At 56.3% G+C, this 22,428-nt stretch overlaps 2 protein-coding genes across 2 annotated transcripts; one reads left to right on the top strand and one right to left on the bottom strand.

The window, feature by feature from the left end:
• Positions 1-1,122: 1,122 nt before the first annotated feature.
• Positions 1,123-6,208, top strand: WDR77 (WD repeat domain 77). Its single transcript, XM_074527956.1, has 10 exons — positions 1,123-1,374; positions 1,484-1,669; positions 1,975-2,116; positions 2,208-2,257; positions 2,551-2,621; positions 2,977-3,031; positions 3,278-3,349; positions 3,435-3,543; positions 4,005-4,073; positions 4,400-6,208. Exons 1-10 carry the CDS (start codon positions 1,179-1,181, stop codon positions 4,557-4,559), a joined length of 1,110 nt encoding a protein of 369 aa, XP_074384057.1. The 5' UTR covers positions 1,123-1,178; the 3' UTR covers positions 4,560-6,208.
• Positions 6,209-7,410: 1,202 nt separating this feature from the next.
• On the bottom strand, positions 7,411-21,401 carry C28H6orf132 (chromosome 28 C6orf132 homolog). Its single transcript, XM_074527955.1, has 5 exons — positions 21,191-21,401; positions 17,448-17,563; positions 14,046-14,121; positions 10,866-13,728; positions 7,411-10,578 (listed from the first exon to the last, which is right to left on the bottom strand). Exons 1-5 carry the CDS (start codon positions 21,339-21,341, stop codon positions 10,476-10,478), a joined length of 3,309 nt encoding a protein of 1,102 aa, XP_074384056.1. The 5' UTR covers positions 21,342-21,401; the 3' UTR covers positions 7,411-10,475.
• Between the last annotated feature and the right edge of the window lie 1,027 nt (positions 21,402-22,428).

The raw sequence follows: 22,428 nt of genomic DNA, 5'->3' as shown, positions 1-22,428 counted from the left end.
CTAAATCTTTCTATAAAATCAAGCTCACGGAATTCTTTCAACCATTAGGTGACTAACTTTAGAGCCAGAGTCCTACAGCGGCTTGTTATTCACAACCTGCACCTGCAATATACTCATTTTGAGTAATATTTTACCTTTTCAACAGCCAGAACTAGTGAACAGAACTATGTTAACATAGCTAAAACTGGTAAAAGTCTATATTAACCTGTCACTCCTGTTTTAGGGTACAGAAACTGGAAAAACTCCTCAGGGATCAAACCATGACGAACTTCTCCTCCCTTCTCAGGCAGAGGTGACACAGGAGCCAAACTCTGCTGAGTTGTGTGCAGTGGTCTTGTGGTGTGCAACACCCTGTGAACAAGGAGAACATTTCCATTATGATTCTTACTTAAAAAACAGACAGAAACAGTCCCCCAGAGCACCCGTAGATGAGGCTCAAGCACATTTCCAATGAAATAAGCAGTAACGGGTGAGGCAGGGCACAGGGTGCCCCATCCCTGGCCGTGCCCAAGGCCAGGCTGGCCCTGCTCTAGGGGAAGGTGTCCCTGTCCATGCAGGCGGTGGAACTGGATGAGCTTTAAGGTCCTTTCCGCCCCAGACCCGCCCGTGATTCGAAGAAGGAGGCACTGCCTGGACACACCTCCCCTCACAAGTGGGCGGGACTAGATAACCTCCACAAGCTCCTTCCAGCGCCCCTGCTCCACACTCCCGCAACACAATGAGAAAAACGCGAGACGAAACCCCACAATGACGCCGTTTAAGCCCAAATCCCGGCCGGTGCCCCCGGTACTCACCCCACGGCGACGGGCGGCGGCAGCGCCCTGAGGGCGGCGGGGGCTGAGGGGACAAGAGGGCAGAGAGCGCGTCAGGGCAGGGCTCGGCCGGTACCCCCCGCCCGCCACCCGCTCCCCCCGGGGGGCGGCACTGTCCGGGCTCACCGGCGCGCAGGACGAGGCGGGACAGCATGGCAGGGCACGGCACGGGCTGTGAGGAGCGGCGGGGCAGGAGGAGCGGCGGCGCCGAGCTCGTCCCGGTCCGTGACCGCCGCCGCCGGGCGCTGAGATGGCGGCGCGGCTCTCGCGAGAGCGCGGGCGGGGCGGGCGCAGGGCGGGCGCTCTCGCGAGAGGAGGCGGCGGCGGGAGACACGTGGGGGCACGGCCGGCCCCGCCGCCGCCGCCATGGAGGAGCCGCTGCCGCCGCCGCCGCCGCCGCTGCTGCCCCAGGCGGCCCCGCCGCCCGCCCCGCCCGACGGCGCGGCCCCCGCCGTGCCGCTGGATGGGGACCCCGCGGCCGAGGCCGCCGCCGAGTGGAACATCCCGCCCAACGCGCCCGCCTGCATGGAGCGGCACCTGGAGCGCGCGCACTACCGCGCAGGTAGCGGGGCGGGGGGCGCGGCGGGCCCGGGGCCGGGGAGCGCTCCGGAGCGCTGCCCGCGCTTCTCCCCGCGCCGCTCCCCGCGCCTCCCCTCGTGTCTCTCCCGCAGACGGGGCCCTGCTGCTGGGCGCCTCCGGGCTGAACGGGCGCTGCTGGACCGGCTCGCTGTGGGTGTTCGCCGAGCCCCGGCGCGCCCCCAGCGAGGGCTTCTGCACCGCCGGCGTGCAGACCGAGGCGGGGGTGGCCGACGTGTGCTGGCTGGCTGACAGGGGCATCCTGGTGGCCTCCGACTCCGGTAAGCCGTGGGCACGGCCCCATCCTTCTGGGGTGCGCCTGTCCCGTCTCCTGAGCGGGGATCCCCTGTCCCCTCTGCTGAGCTGGGTGTTCCCTCCGTCCCTCCCCTGAGGTGTGCGGCCCCCTCCCCTGCTCAAAGGTGGGTGGGTGTCCCTGTCCATCACTCAGGTGAGTGTCCCTGTCACTGAGCTGGGTGTCCCTGCCACTGAGATGGGCGTCCCTGGCCATCACTCAGCTGGGTGTCCTTGTCCATCACTGAGCTGAGTGTCCCTGTCACTCAGGTGAGTGTTCCCCTGCGTCCCCCAGGTGCAGTGGAGCTGTGGGAGCTGGAGGAGAACGAGAGCCTCATCGTGAACAAGTTCTGTAAATACGAGCACGATGACATCGTCACCTCAGTGTCGGTGCTGGCCGGCAGCAGCCAGGCTGTCAGCGGGGGCAGAGACTGCTGGTGAGTGTGCCCAGCCTGGCATCCCTGTGCCCAGCCTGGCAGCCATGTGCCCAGGCTGTGCTGGGCGCTCACTGCTCCCTCTCATCCACAGTGTGAAGGTCTGGGACATCCCGGAGCAAACGGTGCTGCACTCCTACAGAGGTGAGTGCCAACACACCCCTCTCTCCCTTTTATAATCCCCTTGATGTCCCACTTTGACCCTTTCCCTGGAGCCCTTGTCTGGCTCCCTCAAGCTCAGGGCTGTCACAGGGACTGTGGCCATGGCTGGATCGGGCAGCTCATCACCTTGGTAGGAGGCAGTTGCTGCTGCTGAGTAGGAGTTATCCCTGTCTGGGCATAACTGTTAAACTGCTGTGCCTCTGGAGGGCCTTGGGAATATGTGGGAAAGTTGGATCCAATCTTTGAGCCTCTTTATCCTTTTGTGCTTTTGGTAGCTCACTCCGATGCAGTGACATGTGTGGCTTCCTGTCCTGGTAAGGACACTGTGTTCCTGTCCTGTGCTGAGGTAAAGCTCACTCTATTCTCTAAATCTACCCCTTTTAAATGAAATTTAACTTTAGGTATTTACAGTTTAATGTACTAGAAGCCACCTGACATGTTGCAACCTGCCTCCCTGTGTTATTGCAGTATTTTGGTCTGATAAATTTGTAATCAGTTTGCCAAGCTGATTCCTACAGGTTTGTTTTAAATTTTAGGAGCTCCTAGGTCTGTCTTGGGGATGTCTGAAGGCTGCACTTGGTGACAGCATCATTTTAGCCCAGAGAAAAACACAGGGTCATTTTGCCTGTGAATCAGCAGTAAATCTGAATTTATGCCACAAATAAATTGTAAAATTCTTCTCATTCCTTTTGGATTTCTAGGACAACAGAACTTTACTCTGGGACACCAGATGCCCCAAACCAGCTACCCGAATTGGTATGTGTCTGTGTGCAGTCACTGCTTCTGCATGAGCGTGTTGGAATAAATAAATTATTTTATACCTTTTAACTCCAAATCTAATGATTGGAGTGCCTGTTAAAACCTGAGGAGGTATAACACTGTCACAGAAGTACAACAAGCTTAAAACACTTGTCCTGCTGCAGTAGCAGTGCTAAAGGAAATAGATGAGGAATGTCTTTGTGCTGCCTCCTTCCACTCTCAGCCCAGTTTGTTCCCTTGCAGTTTGCAGTGCCTGTAATTACCTCCCTACCTCAGTCATGTGGCATCCACAGAAAAGTGACATCTTTGTCTTGGGTAAGAGCCTGCACTCCCACCAGGCAAGCCAAGGTGGTTTGCACGGGACAGTTTGTGCTGTAACCTCGGTGCCCCTCTCTCCCAGGTGATGAAAGTGGAACAGTTGCACTGGTGGACACAAAGAATCCTGACTCTGCCCTCAGCGCTGCTGTGCACACCCAAGCCATCACAGGCTTTGCTTTCTCTGCACACAGGTACTGGTGATTCTGGCACACTAAGTGGCTCTGCCTCCCTCAAAAGCCTTAGTTCTTCTTGGGTGAAACCTGTGAGAGTGCCAGTTTTGGTCTTCTTATCCAGGAGATGGTAGCAGAGAATAGAGTAAACCAAGCAGTGTCTCACTTCTGATGTGTGAATGTCCACAGCAAGAATTCTGCAGCTCCAGAATTACTGACCCACACTGTGGGGACTTTTCTAATTACAGTCACCTCTGATTAAAGAAGGATCACTGCTTTTCAGACTCTAATTGAGTATTGAGTAATACTAATTGAGTATTCCCACTCAGTGTGCTGGCACCCTGCCAAATAATGGTGAAAACATTTTTGTGAGTTCGTTTGCTGAACCTGGGTCTGGATGACTAAGAATCCTGCTGTTCAGAAGTTTGTCCCTAAAAGTTGTTGTGTTTGCTGGTTCTGACTGTGCTCTCATCTCTCTCCAGTTCACCCTTACTGGCTTCCATCAGTGAAGACTGTTCAGTTGCTGTTCTTGACTCAGACCTCTCAGAGGTGTAAGTACAGACGCAGTACTCACTGCTGTTGTCTTCTCGAGTTAATTATTAATACACAGGATAGTTTGGGGTGGCAAGCACCTTAAAGATCATTTATCCCACCCTCTGCCACGGGCAGGACACCTCCCACTATCCCAGGGTGCTCCAAGACCCCTCCAGCCTGGCCTTGGGCACTTCCAGGGCTGGGGCAGCCACAGCTGCTCTGGGCAGCCTGGAGGTGAAGATGTTCCTAAGTGGAGGAGCATCATCCTGACAAGCCAGCAGTTAGGGATTGCACAAGCCCAGTAGTCTCTAATGATGGCTAATGGAGTGTTGGTGTTTTCCAGGTTCAGAAACCATTCTCATCGAGACTTTGTAAAAGGCTTGTCCTGGTCTCCTTCAGATGATGCCTTGCTCACTACAGTTGGATGGGATCATCAGGTTTTACATCACACTGTCCCCCTACCAGCTGGTGAAGCTTCTGGAATCAACTGTGTAAAAGAATAGTTTTATAAACTCGTGGTCCAAGTTCCTTGCTGGCATCACTTTGATTCTGCTGAAGTCGCAGGTGTGTGAGCTGGAGCGGGGTCTGGTGTCTGCCTCCAAGCTTGTGGCTAAGAAGGTTCCTATAGTAATTTTGAATTAGGCTTAAGTTAGTTATAAACCAAGCTTTACCCTCTCCTCAGGAGTGGTGGCTTCTCCTGTAATAAAAGACTTTGGTTTTACTCAGAAAAAAACTGACTTTAGGCACAGAGGAGACTTGGAGAGACAGGGAATTAGGTGTAATGAAAAAAGAAATAAAGTCAAAAAGACTTGATCCTTTCCTCAGTTCTCCAGACTACCCATGGAAAATTCATAGAAGCTTCTGGGGGAGGTTTGCAACACACCTCTTGCTGGGTAGATGTGAGAGCCTCACCCTTGAGCCAAGTTCTTTGCTCTGTAAATCAGGTGGAATGAAAATACCTGCTGGGATCCAGGGGCTGGAAGGGTTCCAGTGTTGTCCTTAATGCAGCTCGTGGTGGGTGGAGAGGATTCAGCCTCAGTACCAGTGGGCAGCCTGTGGTGTGCACTGATGTAGAATATAAGTGTTTGGTGTAAAATACCGGTGATTGGTGTCGGGATGTAAAGTGAGGATCCCTGCAGTTCAACACTGGGATGGTGCTGGAATCCTGGTGTGCCAGGAGACACTGGCAGGGGCTGGAAACAGGAGAGAGTGGCTGCTGTGCTCTTTGACACCAGGGTTCATCTCCTCTGTGCTGAAGGAACGCCCTCAAGGATAAGAGCTGTGAACAGAAGGTTTATGTGGGGTAAAACTGGACCAAGGACTTCAGTTGTCATTTGCTTGCTCCTGTACCAGCCTGTGCTTAGTGATAGCCCAGATCCACGCACTTGTGACAAGTGACTTCTTGTGCTGGCACTGTGGGGACAGGACACTGCCCCACCCCAGGCCAGCCTGCACAGAACCCACCGAGGTGTTTTTGTCAAATACCACAGACATTTCTAACTCAGCTGTTTACCTGGAGAAAGTCACTGCTCTGCATGCATTGCTGCTGCTCTAGGTATGGCTTGGTCTGGCCTAGTGTTTCCTAGACAGAATTAAGCAAGTCCTGACTGATGAAGCAAAAATACCATTGAAGTGAATGTTACCCCTGGTTCTTTAGCATGATAGCAGCACTTAAATGTACACTGCTTCCAGTCTTTACCTCTGCATCCACATAGGTTTAGTTGTGCAAAGCCACAATTAATTTTGAGGCAGACTAAGCTTTCCCAGGCTCTGTACTTCTCTCATACTCTGTAAACCTCACTTGCTGCTTTTTAAATTCCCATGTCATACAGGTGTTCACAGCAACTGCCTGTTCTAGAGCAGTGTATGACAAGAAACAGTCAATGATGATAAAAACTGACACATTTCCTCAGAAAAACCCCTTGAGCCACAAAGTCCTCTCTTGGGGGGGATGCTGTACTGAAACAGGTCTTGTGCTGGTTCTGAAAATGTCTTGGAAGATGGTTTTCATTTGTAACTGGGGTTAACTTTCACTGGGCCACTTCTGTAGCACTGAAGAGCCAGCTGAGATCATCCACACAGTTCAAGTTGTGATTTCAGTCCCTGATATTAAAACTGTTCTTAAATAAACGTTCACCGTATTCCTGTTCAATGCCAGGGTACTGCAGTTCTTCAGCACTACTGCAAGGCAGGCTCTGCCTCCTGCTGCTTTCAGGAATTTTTTCTTGCCAGAGCTCTGAACTTGGGGTTCCATCATGCGCAGCTAAAAATAAAAAGTTCAAATGTCAGACATTAAACCACATTAGGTTGCTCATATTGCCACACCTGAGCAAAACACAGCAGTCCATGGCAAAAGACTCTGGTGGGTGCTGAAGCCTGTAGGGAGAGCAGCTCATTGGTGATACATTAACTAATTTTTACAATTAAAGACCCAACAAGCCTCAATGCTTGTGTCTGGCAGGTGTTTGTGGTGCCACAGGATGGCAGCAGCTGCCCTTGACAAGGGCAAGGCACCATTGCCTGAAGGAGTGGAGTGTGTTCGTTTGGGGTGTCTGGCACTTGCACTCGGGGTGTTTCACTCTCGTAGGCACAGAGGAGGAGCAGTTCAGGAGTCACTGCTGGGGTGCAGCTCGGCTCAGAGTTGCTGTACCAGTGCTGGCAGTGAAGTCACAGGGACAGCAGCAGTCCCACATTAGTGCTGGCTGCCTCTGAGCTCCCTAAGGAATGGGGGCAGTGCTGGGGGTTAGTGCCTTGCTCAGCTGTCCCTGCCCCACCACACACCATTCAGGTTTGGGGACACTTGGGGACAGCCACTGTGGCTCCAGTAAAGCTTCAAGGCACACATTGCACCCTTCCCTCCCTCACACAGAGCCTGCTTCTGTGGCAGAGCTGGCTGAAGGAGGTGGGAATGCAAATCAGTTGAGTTCTGAGTGCAGAGGAGCAGCCATGCTGCAGACAAGCCCTTCATGCTGTGTGCATTGCTCACACTGCCTGCAGTTCTGGGCACAGCGTTCCAGTTGGGACTTGCAGCAGGCAGGAGAGTTTCATCCCTGCCGAGCAGCTCCAGCCCAAGCCCTATTTATAGAGAGAGGCTGCTCCTCTGCCAGCCTGCCCAACCTGCTGGGTGTGAGTGACAGAGCTCCTGGGGCTCAGCTGCCCCTTCCTGCCCTGCCTGCGCTCCTGCAAACACTGGCACGGCCACAGGCTTTGGGTCAGGCTCAGAGACGCTGGACCAAGCCCTGGGCAAGCTGAAATTCAAACCTTTCCCATCCTTTCAGGGATGTGCAAACTTCCCAATCCTCCAGCAGACACACCGTGTAAGCAACGCCAAAAAAAGTCAGGCCACACATGTAATAAAACATCCAGAAATGTTTAATGCGAGAAGGTTGGTGTTCAATGGCACTCATAAATAAGAGACTTTGTTCAATACTTTACAGCTAAGCTCTGTTACACTCCCCTAGCAGGAACCTGTGAGGAAGAGGCAGCTGCAGGGGATAATTTCAGTTGTGTCACGACTTGAATTACCACACTGCCTCAGAGAGGGTGAAGTGAGAACAATTCCACACTCAGGCTTCAGCATTGCTCTCAGCACTGGGCTGAGGCAGGGTGCTTTGCTCCATTAATACCCCTTGGTTTTGTTTCCTCTTTCTCTATTGCTAAATGTCTGCAGTGAAAGAGCTGGGAGGAGCAGGAATGCAAGGACAGTTTGTTTATCCAGTTACCTGCCCGGGGGGGGGGCTCGTCCCCACCCTGCACTCCTCGCTCCTGAGAGATCCGACTCTGTCCCCTTTGGCTGCCAACAGCTCTGACAGTGCTCCCTTTGTCACAGCGGCCCCTGAATCAATGCTGAGCTGTTCCTGAAATACCAGAATCTGCTGAATGCATTCAAAAGAAGCAGGGATCGTGCAAAGTGAAGAATAGAAGAGTCCCACTGCTGAGAACCTGCCTGCTAACCAGTCCTACAACTGGGAGCAGGGTCCAGCCTGATCCAGTCACAGCTCAGGCCCCTGGGCAGCCCCTGAGTGCTGTTCTTGAATGAAGAGTGGCTGTTTTATAAAGCTGATTCTATTATCACACTTCTAATGCTAAATTAAAGCAATTATGTCTGCTAGAAATGAGACACTCTGTGGTGTCTAACACCATCTTTCACTTACACATGAATTGTGTGTCTGGGTGAAGTAAATGTGGCATTTAAAGCAGGTACCAACATTGGAGTGTCACATTTTTCTCTAAAAAGAAAAATACAACTTCAGGAGATTACAATTTGGAAGAATTCTTGAGGCAGAACACTGCACACGTACCCCACTGCCTTCCCCTTCTGGGCAAAGTCAGTACCAAAAGCTGAAATTGCCCACCCAACCTTAAAATTGTTTCTGAGAGCTCGTTTGCAAATATAGCTTATTATTTTGGAAAAAAAAAAAATCAGGAAGAGAAAACCATCAAGTTGCAACATTATCAAAGAGCCTTCTTTGTTTGCTTTCAAGTTAAACTGGTGAAAATTCATCCAGTACCAAAACATGACCCTGAAGCCCCTCAAAGTGGAGCACGGATTTACTTCTACAGATGAATAAGAATGCTCAAGATGCTCCTTGCATGGAGAAAATTCCATGTTTTGGGGCAGGTGGTGTTCCACATGACACTTGGCACACTTAAATGTCCTTATAGTTACTCCATAGTCACTTTTCTCCATAAATATTTTTTTAAAACCAACACCCATATATTAAAGGCCTATTATTTCAATATTGGCTGGGGTGAGCAATGGAAATCTTCTAAGCCACTGTGACTTGCTGGCATAAAAATGCCCTTTGAATTAGCTATTAGACTGATTATTGTATTTGCATTTTCATTTTATTCACAGCAAAGTGAAGTTCAGAATACTTTAAAGCTGCTGCAATATCTCAAAGGGCTGTTAAATTATTAGGTAAAGCTGGAAATAACACAAAACACAGAATGTCAATGACATGACTCGAATATCAAGATAACTTTTGAGAATTCCACAGTGAAGGAAAATTTATCCCTGATTTAGAGCTGCATTGTAAAGCAGGATCTGCTTGCAGGCCACATCCAGGCGTGTGCCAGCCAGGGTCAGCTGGAGTGGAACCAGTGGCATTTATAGCATTGAAAATAGAAAGTGCTTTCCATAAAAACAGACTCATGTCTCAAAGTGCTTTCAGTTTATCAGTGACAAGAAAAAATTCTCTACAAGTTTTTACAGTTATCTTACAGTGATTTTCAGCAGGTTTGCCTCGGAGGAAGCGTCTCTGTTTCTAGTTTCAGGACGTTGGCTATTCACAACTCAGGTCAGCTGTGGTGAGACCCCTTGGCTCACTCTGGAAGCTGGAACTCTCTTTAAGGCTTCTCAGAGCTCCCACCCTGCCCAGGCAGCAGAGGGGAGCAGGGCAGGGCTGCACCTGCAGCACCCGGAGCAGCACTGAGGGAAACAGAGAGAGCCAGCTCCCTTTGGGTGTCCCTGCAGACACCCACCTGCACGAACAGCCACACTGAAATGGAGCTCAGCCCCAGATCAGTGGAACAGTTCATAATGACACTTATTAATAACTGAGGAAATAAGGACACTTTGGGGGGCACAGGGCTGTGAGAGAAGAGACCCCTCAGGGAGAGCAGCACAGCACTGGGCATTGCTGGCACCCACCAGCCCAAGGAAAAGGATTGCTCCATGTCCTACACCTCCAAAGTGCTTCACAGCCTTCCAGCCAGGCCTCACAGCCTCCTTCCACGAGGAATAATTGCCAACAGAAACATTTACAGTGACCAAAAGGCACAGCAAAGCAGGGCCCCTGCTCCCAAAGCTGCTCCTGGAGAAGGGTCAGAGTCTGGCATGGCAGGACAGGCACTGACTGCTCAGAGCTGGGCTTAAGGCAGAACTGATTTGCTCCAAGCTCTTAAGGACAGCAAGGGTCAGGATCAAGGCATCCTAAGCTCTCCTCCTACCTCACTAGCCTCACATTCTTATTTCAATCCCTGACATTTAGATATACACTGCTTTACTTCCATTGTGCACATCTCTCAGTTGGTTTCTCCCTGCTCTCAAACATGCTGGAGTCAAACCAATTAAAAACCAAACCAAAATCAACCTTTCCAGTGGTGATGCTCTCTGAAGAGAGCTGAGGATGCTCTTTGGCTTTCCTAGACAGCCAATCAGGCTGCAATTCTGAAAATAATCCGGGAGGGAGAACAGGAAAGAGGGAAACCACGATTGCTCACGTAACACGGCAGCGGCCTGCCCTCCACAGTAACAACTCTCCATGGCAGTCTTTGAGAAAAGTCCAGTTCGGGCTCATTCCCCACCAGCAGTTCCAAGCAAGTGCATTTCCAGGCTGGGTTGGGACCATCCCTGGTGCCCGTGGAGAAGGAAAGGATCAAACCCAGGCACCTTCTTGTCCCCTCCTGAGCTCGGCCTACCGGTGGCTCGGGTAGGCGTAGGAGATGGGCTGGCGGGTGCCAGGCCGCACCGTGAAGGTGTTGGAGGGTGCCCCGTAGTGCGGGGTGCCGTGGGCAGGCCTGCAGGGAGAACAGAGGGACAGTCACCCAAAGTGAGCCCAGACAAACCTCGGGGTTGGGTCAGCACCATGGGGATGCATTTCAGTGCTTCGTGTCTCCCCTCAGTGAGGTGGGATGGGAGGGACATGTGCACAGGGTCACAGCTGGCACCAGGGAGGAGCCAGGAACGGTCACTGCCCTCAGAGTAGGAGCCAAGGGGCAGTGACTCCCCTGGAGCCCTAGTGCTGCTCTGGGGCCATTCCAAGGGACACTGAGGGCAGGGAGGGTGGGCTCAGGGTGGCACGTACCTGCTGGCTGTCAGCACGCTGGCGGGCGAGAAGTCCCCGTTCTGCCCCTTGTACTTGGCCTCAGCCCCGGTGCCACCGTAGGCCGCGGCTTTCCCCGCAGCATCCATGGACGCCCGCCTGCCCTGGGCGCTCGAGGGGCCGTTCCTGAGGCCGGGGCCCGGGCGCCGAGCCCCCTCCCCAGGCGTGGAGCTAAATCCTCCGGGACTGTAGGAGGAGAGGGTGGAGGACAGGGTGCCCGAGGCCCGGGGGGCTGCAGTGGCCCGTGGGTAGGAGCTGTCGGGCTCCGACATGTACAGGCGCTTCTTGATCAGTGGCCGTGGGTTGGGGCCGTGGCTGGGGAAGCTCGAGGAGCTGCTGTTATCCGGGTACTGAGGCGTGAGGTCTCTGTTCCTCCAGCTCTTCTCCAAGGGTGGCGGAGCCGCTGGCTCTGGGTTGCTGCTCCCGTAGATGCGGCTGTAGCCAGCCCACCTGAAATAGCGCGGCTCTCCCGAGCCCCGGCCGCTGTCAGGGACGCTGGGGCATTTGCGGCTCTCCTCACGGCTCGGGAGGGGAGCCTCGTTGGCCTCATTGCTGAATTCGGGGGGCGGGGGGATAATGCCAAAGTCCAGCGCCGTGTCCCCATTCTCCTCCTCACTGGGAGCTCCGTGCCGGGCCGGGCTGGGCTGTCCCGAGTCCAGCAGGCCCCGGAGCAGGCTGGAGGCAGCGGCTCGCTGGGGCCTGGGGAGCTGCGCCTCACCCACCGCCCGCATGGCCCGGCCCTGCTCCGAGGAGCTGGAGAACGAGGGGGGCTTGCTCCAGCCAGACCCTGCTGGGCTGGCCGCAGACGGCCGAGGCACCACGGTGAAGGAGAAGGGCTTGGACTCGTTGCGGAAGAAGCTGGTGGAGGAGGTGGTGTCCGAGGAGGCACTGCCGAATCTCAGGGCCGGCCTCACCCTGAGTGCAGCTGCTCCATCCCCGGGCTGGCGGCCCCGCTGGGCGCGCTGCTGGGCTGCCAGCAGCAGGGCCATGGGCGAGCCCCGCTCCACGCGCTCCCCCGTCACGGGGTGGATCAGCACCTCCTCCTGTCCCGCTCCCGAGGGGCCTGGGGGGCTCCTGTCCGAGCTCCCGGGACAGGGCGGCTCGGTAGAGCCCGGGACACAGGGTGGCTTGGCTGAGCCTGGGACATGGGGTGGCTCGGCCGAGCTGGCCCCAGCCCGGTGCACTTTGTACTGGAAGACGGCCGAGCTGGGCTGTGGTGCCGGGCTCTGTGCAGGGGACACAGGGGCCGAGGGTGGGCTGGGAGCTGGGGGCTCCTCTGCCGGCCCCTGGGGTGGCTCTGGGGGACTCACACTGCTGCTGAGGGACCCAGGAGCAGGGCTCACATCCTCTGTGACCTTGCCAGCAGCAGGAGCAGGATGGTCCTCGTGGTCTGTCTCATCCTTCTCCACAGCAGCCACCGGGGCTGGGAGCGGGCTGGGGACTGGCTTTGGCACCACTGAGTCCCTCGTGTCAGGGGCGCTCTTCCTCACGTCAGGGGGGCTCTTCCTCACCTGTGGGGTGCTGATGCCATTCTCCACAGCCTGCTTCTGGCTGCTGGGTCCTAGGGCAGGTTTCCCCTCCTTCTTCAGGGACAGCACAGCCTCCAGCTCGTTCCTGATCGTCATCACACTGCGGGGCTGCGTGTCAGGGTTGCTCTCTGGGGCGGTGACTGCCGTGCTGGGAGAACCCCCACTGGTGCTGGGGGTGCTGCTGGGTGCCTCTTTCTTCTCAGTCTCCCCTCCCTTGGGTAGCCCCGTGTCCTTCCTGGCGATCTGGGGCTCACTGAGCCCTGGCTCACGGCTGCCAGCACGGCTGGGACTGCTGTCCACGGGCTGGGGAGCTCCTGGCCTCTCCAGAGGCCTCTCCTCACGGCGCGGGGAGCGCAGCAGTGCTGAGAGCTCGTCCCGCAGCTTGTTCAGGTTGCTGGCATCCTTCCAGTCATCCTCGCAGCTCGGGTAGTCCGGAGGAGGCAGGTCCAGGTCGTTGGCAGTGAGAGGCTCAGATTTTGGAGGGGAGTCTCTCTCGGCTGTTTTCAGCTGGGGAATCCTCTCCCCCTCAGAGCCCGGCAGAGGGGACCAGCGGCCGGCGGGATTCACGCCTTGGCCGAGCCCAGTGCCCGGCTTGGGGCTCAGCGGAGGGGGCACAGCCGCCTTCCCCAGGCCCTGTCTGAGCCCGGAGCTCCTCTGCTCGGCCTCTCCCGGCCGTGCCTTGCTGGCAGCTCTGATGGTGAAGCAGGGTGGCAGGGGTGGCCGGGCGTGGGGCTGCCTGGGCACGGGGGGCTCCTGCTGGCCCTCCTGCACCGGGATGGACGAGGAGCGCGCCGGGGCCGGCGGCGGCACCTTGAACGACCTGGGGAAGGTCAGGTGGGGCTCGGCCTTGGGCTGCAGGCTCTCCTTGGGGCTGGGGGCTGCGGGCACCCCAGGCTCGGGAGCAGAGAGCGGCCCCTCGGCGTCCCCCTGCCTCGAGTTCAGCACGGTCTCTGATTTCCACTTGGACATGCCGGGGCCAGAGGGGTCGCGGGCGCCCGGCGGGGCGGGCGGGATGAAGTCTGGGGGAGCAGGAGTGCTGGGCGAGGACAGGGCCGAGGCGGGCGGCGGCGGCGCTGCCATGGCGGGGGGCGGTGGCACCAACTCGGGTGGCACTGGCGGCGGTGGCGGCAGCATCTCGGGGGGTGGAGGCACCGGCGAGGCCACGGGCGGTGACACGGGCGCCGGAGGGGGCGGTGGGGGCACCGATGGCGGCGGGGGGATGTCTTCATCCAGGTCGTGCCCATCGAGGGCCTGCGGGCGCAGGTCCCCCACCGAGCTGTACATGCGAATATTGCCATTGAGCTGGGAGCCAGAGCCTGCGGGAGAGAGAGCTGTGAGAATCTGTCCTTCGCTGCTGAGCCAGCCTGGCCTGTGCCCGTGGCCTGCCCAGCCAGCCAGCCCCTTGCCAGGCTTGTCTAAAACATCCTGAACTTAACAGCCACTCTGCCTCACCCCTGAGGAATTTATTAATTCTCAATGACTTCAAAAAATAATTAATAGCAGACTCTACTTTAGCATGAAAATATATGAGCAGACTGTCTGCTCCTGAGCTGGGTACACACACACATTTCCTGCCCCGAGGGCTCCGCGAGCGCTCTGTGCTGGCCAGGGCTCCACAGAGAACATCCCTTACCAAGAGCTGCCTTCTCCACAAAGTCTTCTGGCACCGACGGCGTTGGCACAGCCACCCCGTGGGATTCCTGGGCGTTCTGCAAGAGTTGAGAAAACAGAGCTGTCAGTCTTACAGCCAGGGATCAGCGCTGAGGGCTGACAAGCAGCTGGCAATTTGTCCACAGAGCCCTGATGGGATCGGGGCAGTGTCTGTGATATGGAGGTCCCTGTGGAGGCTGCTGTTGACAGGCTTTGAGGGGACAAGTGAAGTCATCAAGACTGCACAGGCCATGGCCAGGATTCCCCTGTGGTCAGGCACCAAGGCTGGAGAGGAATTCTGCTATTTCCCATCTCCCTCAAGGAATTCAGCTATTTCCCATCCCCCTGGAGGAATTCAGCTATTTCCCATCCCCCTCAAGGCTGCCCAGCTGCCAGCAGCAGCCCCTCACCATTGATGTACCAGTGCACTGGGCACTTTGGTGGGCATTTCTCTGCAACAAGCACTGCCACAGTCACCTACACACAGACAGATCTCCAGCTTTTGTGAAACTGGCACAGCATACCTGAGCACTGTGGGGAAAGCTGCTCCTTGTGTGGTTTGTGTTTTGCTCAGTTACTCCCTTCATGCTGAGAGCTCGGCAGTGCCTGTAGCTGGTACAGGACCGGCAATTTGGCAGCCTACACACCCGGGAGGGCGCCTGCAGCCAGGGCACTGCTGTAGTTGGTAATTGCAGCCACCCAGGTGAGCCATCGGGGCAGGTGACTCACCTGGAGCCAGCAGCAAAAGCCTCTCCCGTCCCTGACTCACGGGCTCTGAGGGGCTGGGGTGGCTCCAGGACACACCTGGGCACCCGGGACACACCTGGGCACTCATGTGCAGGGCACAGATGGGGTGAGCTGGGCACAGCTGGGATGAGCAGCACAGCCAGGGTGAACAGCACAGCCAGGGGGTGTCACACTGGGCCTGGGGGCAGCTGGGGCACAACAATGTCAGAGACACAAAGCTCGATGGAGCATCCCAAGAGGGACACACTGTCCCATTGGCAGGCCCCACATCAATCCCTGCTCACCCCAGGCAGCTGTTTGCGCTGCTAACAGCCCTTGACAAAGGAATTGTTATCCTGCCATCAGCCTGCGCCTCTCCCCAGCCATTTCCTGCACACAAAAGCCTGGATAATGATTGAGCCCCTGCCCTTTGCCTTTCTCTGCCCGTTATCACCGTTTTTACATGAGATTGCCGTGGGATTCCAAAGTCTCCTGGATCAAAGGTCACTTGGATTTGTCCATCCAGCCCCATCCAGGCTCATCACAGCCACATTGCCCTGCCCGGGGAGCTCATTCAACAGCAGCACCTGGGCTCCTGTGGAAGAGCCCTGCAAAGCCCCAGATCTGGCCAAAATAATGGGAAATGCACATATTTCACTTGCTGCACCCATCACCCTGCAGTGACCAAAGATCCCCGATAACCACAAGGGACTGAGCAGTCACAGGTGAGCCAGGAGTGAGGGAATTCCTACCCTGGGATTGCACAAAGGACCAGACATCTCCGAGCTGATGGAGAAGCCAAGGGCTGCAAAGGCATGAGGGCAGATCCTGAACTTCATCTGGGAGCCAGAGGGAAGACAAAGGCCAAGAGAGGCACTTCAAGAGCTGATAGTTAAACTGTCCAGAGCAATGAGACACCAACATCACAAAGAACAAAGCAGCAGTCCCCATTTGCAATGGAAATCCATTGCTGCAGGTTTGCAGAGCACCCCGAGGGAGCTGCTCCTTTGCAGGGAAACAGAAATGTCTGAGCCCTGCATCACCTGTTGGAGGAGTGCAGAGGGACTGGCAGTCAGAACAGAGCCCTGCAAAGCTGGAGGACACAGCCTGCACTCCATAAAGGAGCAGAAACCATGGACGTGTCATTTCAAACTGGGCAAGCCTGTTCCTCACCAAAACCTTCTGTGGCAGCTGCTAATGCTCAGCATCTCTCCAAAACCACCCATCCCCACGTCATGAGGTGGCTTCTGAGGTGGAAAGCATCCCCAGCACACTGCCAGCCTGCAGAGATGGTTGGGAAGATTGTTCCCGGTGCTTGCTGGGGTGTGGCCAGCCCAGAAAAGCTCCAGCTGATTCAGGGCAGGCTCTGGGTGCTGTGCCAGGAACTTGCATTTCCAGTTTGTGGTGCCTGAATCAGATCGGGGCCTGCTGAGGATGCCGTGGGGGGAAGCTTTCACTGCAAGCACCAGGAATCACTTTTCATCCCTGGAACAGAGTCAGCCCCCAGTGAAGGCAGCCTGCCTGTCCCTGTGGTCCCCAGCTCTCAGGAGCCCTCCCATTCAATCACCAGGGTTTGAGGCTGCCCCTTACAAAAGCCACCCAAAATACAACTGCTGAGCACCCTGGGCTCTCAGAGACACCAAGAATTTCTCTGAGTATGAGCGGCTGCCCCCAAACTCCCTGGTTTTGAGTAGGGCAGTGTGGAGTTTGCAGCAGGAGTTCATTCCCCGGGATACCTGCAGGGCTGGGGGAGCAGGGGGACCCCTCTGTGCAGTCCCTGCTGCATTCCTGTGGGACAGCAGGGCTGGGGCAGGGAGCTGCTGCTCCTTGGGAAGAGCTGCCAGGTGCAGAGGCTCAGGAGCTGCAGGGCAGGGTGTGAGCATCCTCCTGACTCACCCAGAGCCGCTCCTGGGTGGGTGGAAAGGGTTAAGGCAGGAGCTGCAGAACAGCCCCGTGCAGGTGTGTACCTGGGGCAGGTATGTGAGAGGCAGCAGCAGAGTCAGTGCCAGATCAAATCATCATCAAACCTCACCAAAAGCGTGCAAACACCCAACACACACTGGGCCTCCAACACACTGCCTTTTCCTGCTGATTCCTTCACAGCTGGGACTGGGAGGGGAAACCCAGGCTTGTGAGGGACCCTCAGAAGGGACAGAGAGCCCCAGGGCCAGCTGTGCCTCTGTGGGCAGCAGCAGCAGGGCTTGGATGACAGCCCTGAGGACTGGGAATGGTTTTTCATACAGAGATTGAAAGAATCACCCCCGCACAGCCACAGCATCACCAGCAACAGCATCACCTCACCCTGTGCTCAGCGGGACTGGTGCAGCACTGCTGGCTCCAGCCACTCTCCTGATCTGGGACAGCACCAGGGAGATGAACTGCAGTGCAAGCCTGATCTACCATCCCCGTGCTCAGCAATTAGCTTTTAATTGAAAATGCAGTCTGACAGTGCTCACACCTCTCCCTCAGTGCCTCCTCTGTGCCCCAGAGCAGCCTGAGCTCAGACCACCCCCAATCCCTCATAGCCAGCCTCATTACAGAGGGGCTCTGCTTTCATTTCTGCTCCCCTCAGCTGAGAGCAGCAGCTCTGGGTCTGGGCACCAGGGCAGCCCAGTTGGGTCTGGGCACCAGGGCAGCCCAGCAGCGCTGGGGCACTCACCAGGGGCAGGAAGGTCAGCAGGGGCCGGACCCTCGGGCGGGGTTTGAGTGTGGCCGTGCCTGGGTCTGTCACCGTCCCGAAGCGATTGTCCCCATAATAGACCTCGATCACATCACCTGGGGGAAGAGCAGAGAGTGAGCAGCAGCACTGAGCTGGGCACTGCTGAGAACAGCACAGACACCTGAGGTCACACAGAGCTGGGCAGAATTCACTGCAGCAGCCCCAGGGGTGGGCACAGCCCATCAGACCCTGGGTGAAAGCTGGGTGTCCGGGAAATGAGGGGAACACAGGACAGGAAGGTCCCTGTGTGCAGGACAGGCACTCCCAGCCCTGTCACAGACCTGCAGAGCACTGAGAGCCTGGGGAAAAGCTGGGTGTCCTGCAGGTGAGAGGGATGCAGGAGAGGAAGGGCCCTGTGCGCAGGACAGGCACTCCCAGCTCTGCCACACTCCTGCAGAGCACAGAGAGCCTTCCCTGAGCTCTGCAGGATGAGCTGGAGCAGCTCAGAAGGAACAGGAGGCAATCCTGGCTGGGCTGAGCAGCAGGAATTGATAGGGAGGAGCAGGGACAGCTCCTGCCCTGCCCAGCACTCTGGGCACAGCTCTGCCATCCCAGCCAGAGGGATGCCAGGTGCTCCAGCACCCTCCAGCCTGCTCACAGAGCAGTGCCCTGCGTGGGGAGACAGCAGGGCAGGAAGTCCCAGGGCCCTGCTGTGACAAGCAGGAGCAGCCGTCAGGAATTCCTGGTTCCCAGCCTTGTGCTTTCACCTTGAGCCACACCTCTTGGGCTGGTTTATTTCTGACAGCGAATAAAGCTCATAAAATTAATTTAATTACGTTCTTTGTGTCTGATTAGCAGCATGAATTAACAAGCAGAAAATAGTGAAGCATGTAAACCCCACCTTGGCTGGAAGGAGATACACAAATAACTCGTAGCCAAGGAGACAGACATTAAAGAAATTCTGGGAGTTTGAGGAAGGAGGGGGAAACAACGAAATGGCTCTGATTGAAGGGAAAGCTGCAGGAGTGTTCCCAACAACAGACCTTGATAGTGAAGGAAGGGAGGAGAAGAAGGAGGATGGGCAGAAATGAGGAGGAACCTCCCAAGGAAACAGCTTTACACCAAGTCCAGGAAAAAGAGGAGGGCAAATGCTCTGTGTATGTCCCACAGAAGGAAAACACTTGCATGAACACCTGGAATGGGGAACCTGACAACACCAGGGGCTGGGCATGAGGCAGCACAGCCTCTGCTGAGGGATGGAGGCAGGAGAATTCCACACAACCTTCAAACACACCACAGAGCCCAGGAGCACGCCAGCTTCTCCCTTCTCCCACTCAGCACCCCCAGGTTACCCTGGGACACCCCCAGGAGCATCTGCCCTGCTGCCCCTGCAGGCACTCACAGCCTCCCCTCCCTCACACCAAACTTCTCCCACCACGAGTGATTCTTTACACAAAGGACATTTTCTCCAGCTTTCAAATCACCGCCCAGCTGTGCTTCAGCCAGCCTGGTCCTACCAAACCTGGGAGGGGCCCAGAAGCACCCAGGAGGAGCTGCTGCAGTCCCAGGGAGGACAGGAGGTGCCAGCAAATAGCCTGGAAGTGTTCAAGGGCAGTCTGGATGGGGCTTGGAGCAGCCTGACCTGGTGGAAGGCGTCCCTGCCCATGACAGGGAGTGGAATAAGATGAGTTTTAAGGTCCCTTTCCACCCAATCACTCTGTGATTCTGTGATGATTAATTCTGTGGGTGACCCCGCATGCAGTGAGTAAGGAGCAGGAATTAAGGCCAAGGCAACAGGAGAGTTTGGACTCAGACAGCCCAAGCAGCAACAGAGCAGTTCTGAGACTTGAAACGATGAGTTTTATATTTAACAGTCACTAGGTAAACCCAGTGAGAAACTGGATTAAAGATCACAGGGACTTTGATCCTAGATTACTAAGCATCGCTACCCTGAATGCTTTAATTAAAGGAAAATGAAGTGCTTGTAGTTGTGTTTTCTCTGCTAGATAAACAGGACTTGCCTGCTGGGAGCCCATCAGCAGCAAACCCTGAGCCCTGCCAGCCTCCTTTCCTGGAAGGAGGATCAGGAAATGCACCCTTGGAAGCTGTGGGGAGCAGCTGGCTCAAAGCACCGGCCTTGCTTGGGCCACTCTCTGACACCCAGCCTGTCCTGGAGACATTCGTGTTTGCTCGGCCACGGGAAATCAAATAAACAATTTGCCACGCATGTAATGGAACTTCTTCCTCCCCAGGGGTTGCATCACCTGGAGGAGGCGCAGCAGGTTTGAGCCGGGGTGCCCACAGCAGGAGGAGGAGGAGGCTGCAGTCACTATATTCAGGAATCTCTGAGTCAGGGACATGCAAACCTACACCCATCGCACGTTGCCTAACTTGTGTTTACTTTGTATGAGAAACCAAGGTGGGGATCTGCAGGAGCAGGGGACTCCTCCAGGCACGGAGCCCTGCAGGAAACGGGCCAGAAACGGGGCCAGGGCTGGGGCAGGGCGGGCTGTGCGTGGGTCTGGGGACAGCACGCTGGTCCCTGGGCTGGTGGACCCCTTTGGGCTGGTGTCCCACCTGAGCTGCTGTCCCCACTTTGGGCTGTCCCTTTGAGCTGCTATCCCCCTTTGGGGCTGCTGTCCCTGCTGTCCCACTGCCACCGCACCCTCACGGAGCCCCATCCCGGGCACAAACTCCAGCAGGAGGATGCTAAGGACGGAGCGATCCACCAGCTGCTCCCCAGGCTCAGGTTTCAGCATTCCCGGCCCTTCCTTCCCTGCGCTCCGACCCACACCTGAGCAGAAAGCAGAAAGCTTTCCTACTGCCCCTGCAGAACCGCAGCCACGGAAATCAGGCTCCTAATAAGCAGACACAGCAACTTCTTTTCTTTTTTCTAATCCAAACCACATCAGAGAGAAGCTTGAATCCTCCTCAGATTTACGACAGTTAGAAATCAGCAATTTTCCTCCCAGGTTGCAGAGTTGCACGAAACTCCCTGTCGCATTTTCATTTTATCTTGGTTTCAGCAGCTTGGCCTTTGGGGTGTAACCACCTCGCAGTTGCTTTCACAGACAATACTTCACCCTGCACAGCTCAGCAGGCAGTACTTCCATTTTTTTAATCTTGGAAGAGTTTGTTGGGCTCTTGGAGCCACCAAACTTCATCCACAAACTGCTATCTTCTATCTACCTGGCTCCATTACTATTAATTTGGCTCCCTCCTACATGAGCCTCCAGGGCACCGTATTGCAATTAAAACCACAAAGAAACACAAATAAATCCCGAGGAATATGCAACCCTCAGCTCCGTCCTCGCTCGCAGTCCTGCGAGAAACAGGTTTATGAGTAAATAACTCCGAGCGGGCAAGGCGCGGATCAAACATGGCGTGGGAAAGCGCGACGGGAAGCAATAAAGTGAATTTTCAGTCACTCATCGGCCTCTTTAACCCGCCGGGAGCGGCAGCGACCCAGCCGGGTGCGGAGCCCCCGCTCCCGCTCGGGCACGGCTGCGGGACCGGCGCTGCCACATCCCGGGGCCACCGAGCGCTCCCGGAGCCCCCCAAAGCCCCCCGAGCCCTCCCGGTGTGCCCCAAAGCCCCCCAAGTGCTCCCGGAACCCAACGAGCGCTCCCGGTGACCCCCAAAGCCCCCCGAGCGCTCCCGGTGCTACCGAGCCCACCGCACCCTCCTGCCCCGGGACCGCCCGTCCGAGCCCCGCGGCCGCCGGGGGACGCTGGGCCACTGACCGGTGCCACCCGCGCTGTCCGAGGTCACCTCCTGCGTGAAGATCCAGGGCGGGTTGGTGGCGAACAGGGACGCGGCGCTGGGGCTGGAGTGGCGCTTGCCGAACAGGCGGCTGAAGGTGCCCTGCACCGAGTGCGGCTGGTGCTTCTTCATGCTGGCCGAGCCGCGCCGCGCCGAGCCGTGCCGGGCATCCCGCGGCACCGGGGGGACGGAGCCGAGAGCTCCGGAGGGGCGGGGACGGCTCCACCCACCTCGGGCCCGCCCTCCGCCAGGTGTCCCTGCTCTGCCAGGTGTCCCTGCTGTGCCAGGTGCCCCTGCTCTGCCAGGTGTCCCCCTCTGCCAGGTGCCCCCGTCTGCCAGGTGTCCCTGCTCTGCCAGGTGTCCCTGCTCTGCCAGGTGCCCCTGCTGTGCCAGGCGTCCCCGCTCCTTCAGGTGCCCCGTTCCTCCAGGTGTCCCCCTCTGCCAGGTGTCCCCCTCTGCCAGGTGTGCCTGCTCATCCCGGTGCCCCGTCTGCCAGGTGTCCCTGCTCTGCCAGGTGTCCCTGCTCTGCCAGGTGTGCCTGCTGTGCCAGGTGTCCCCACTCCTCCAGATGTCCCCCTCTGCCAGGTGTCCCCAACATCTTACACCTCTATCTATCTCTACCAAGTTTTGAGAGTCAAAACAGTATAGATTGATTTTTTTTCAGTGATAAATATCACTTACTTAATCGCTTTAAAATGATGTTTTTCTTGTGAAAAACATCTTCTTTTTTGCTTTAAAGAACTAAGTAAAGCAGCACATTAAATACCTTGTGATCAATGAAAAATGAGCACTATTATGATATTCCAAAAGTCTAATCGTGGCACAGATACGAGGCAGCACTTAAATAAAGTGAATTAAGAACAGGAAACGGGGAAGGAAAAGGAGAATTGAAATGTTAAATTCAATTCCGTGGCCGTGGCAGAGGAGCTCTGACACTTGAAGGGATTTTCGGGGATTTCAGCGGGGCTGCGGCTCCGGGCGCTGCTCGGGTGCCTCTCCCTGGCTGGGGCTGCTCCTTGCGCCAGCCCTGCAATTAGCGCCGTGTCCTGACAGTTATCTTAAATGGTGTTTGTGAGAGGAAACGCCGCTGCAGACACACAGACACACAGACAGACAGACACACAGACAGACAGAGAGCTGTCCTGGCACTCGGCAGGGCTGTAGTGGGCTGGGGGAGAGGGGATTGTCTTGCATTGTGGGGAAAGAGAGGGATGGGATG

Source organism: Zonotrichia albicollis, chromosome 28 (genome assembly GCF_047830755.1).
Source record: "Zonotrichia albicollis isolate bZonAlb1 chromosome 28, bZonAlb1.hap1, whole genome shotgun sequence".
Lineage (NCBI taxonomy): Eukaryota > Metazoa > Chordata > Aves > Passeriformes > Passerellidae > Zonotrichia > Zonotrichia albicollis.
The sequence above is the reverse complement of the archived record's forward strand: the minus strand, read 5'-3'. Positions and strand labels throughout refer to the sequence as shown.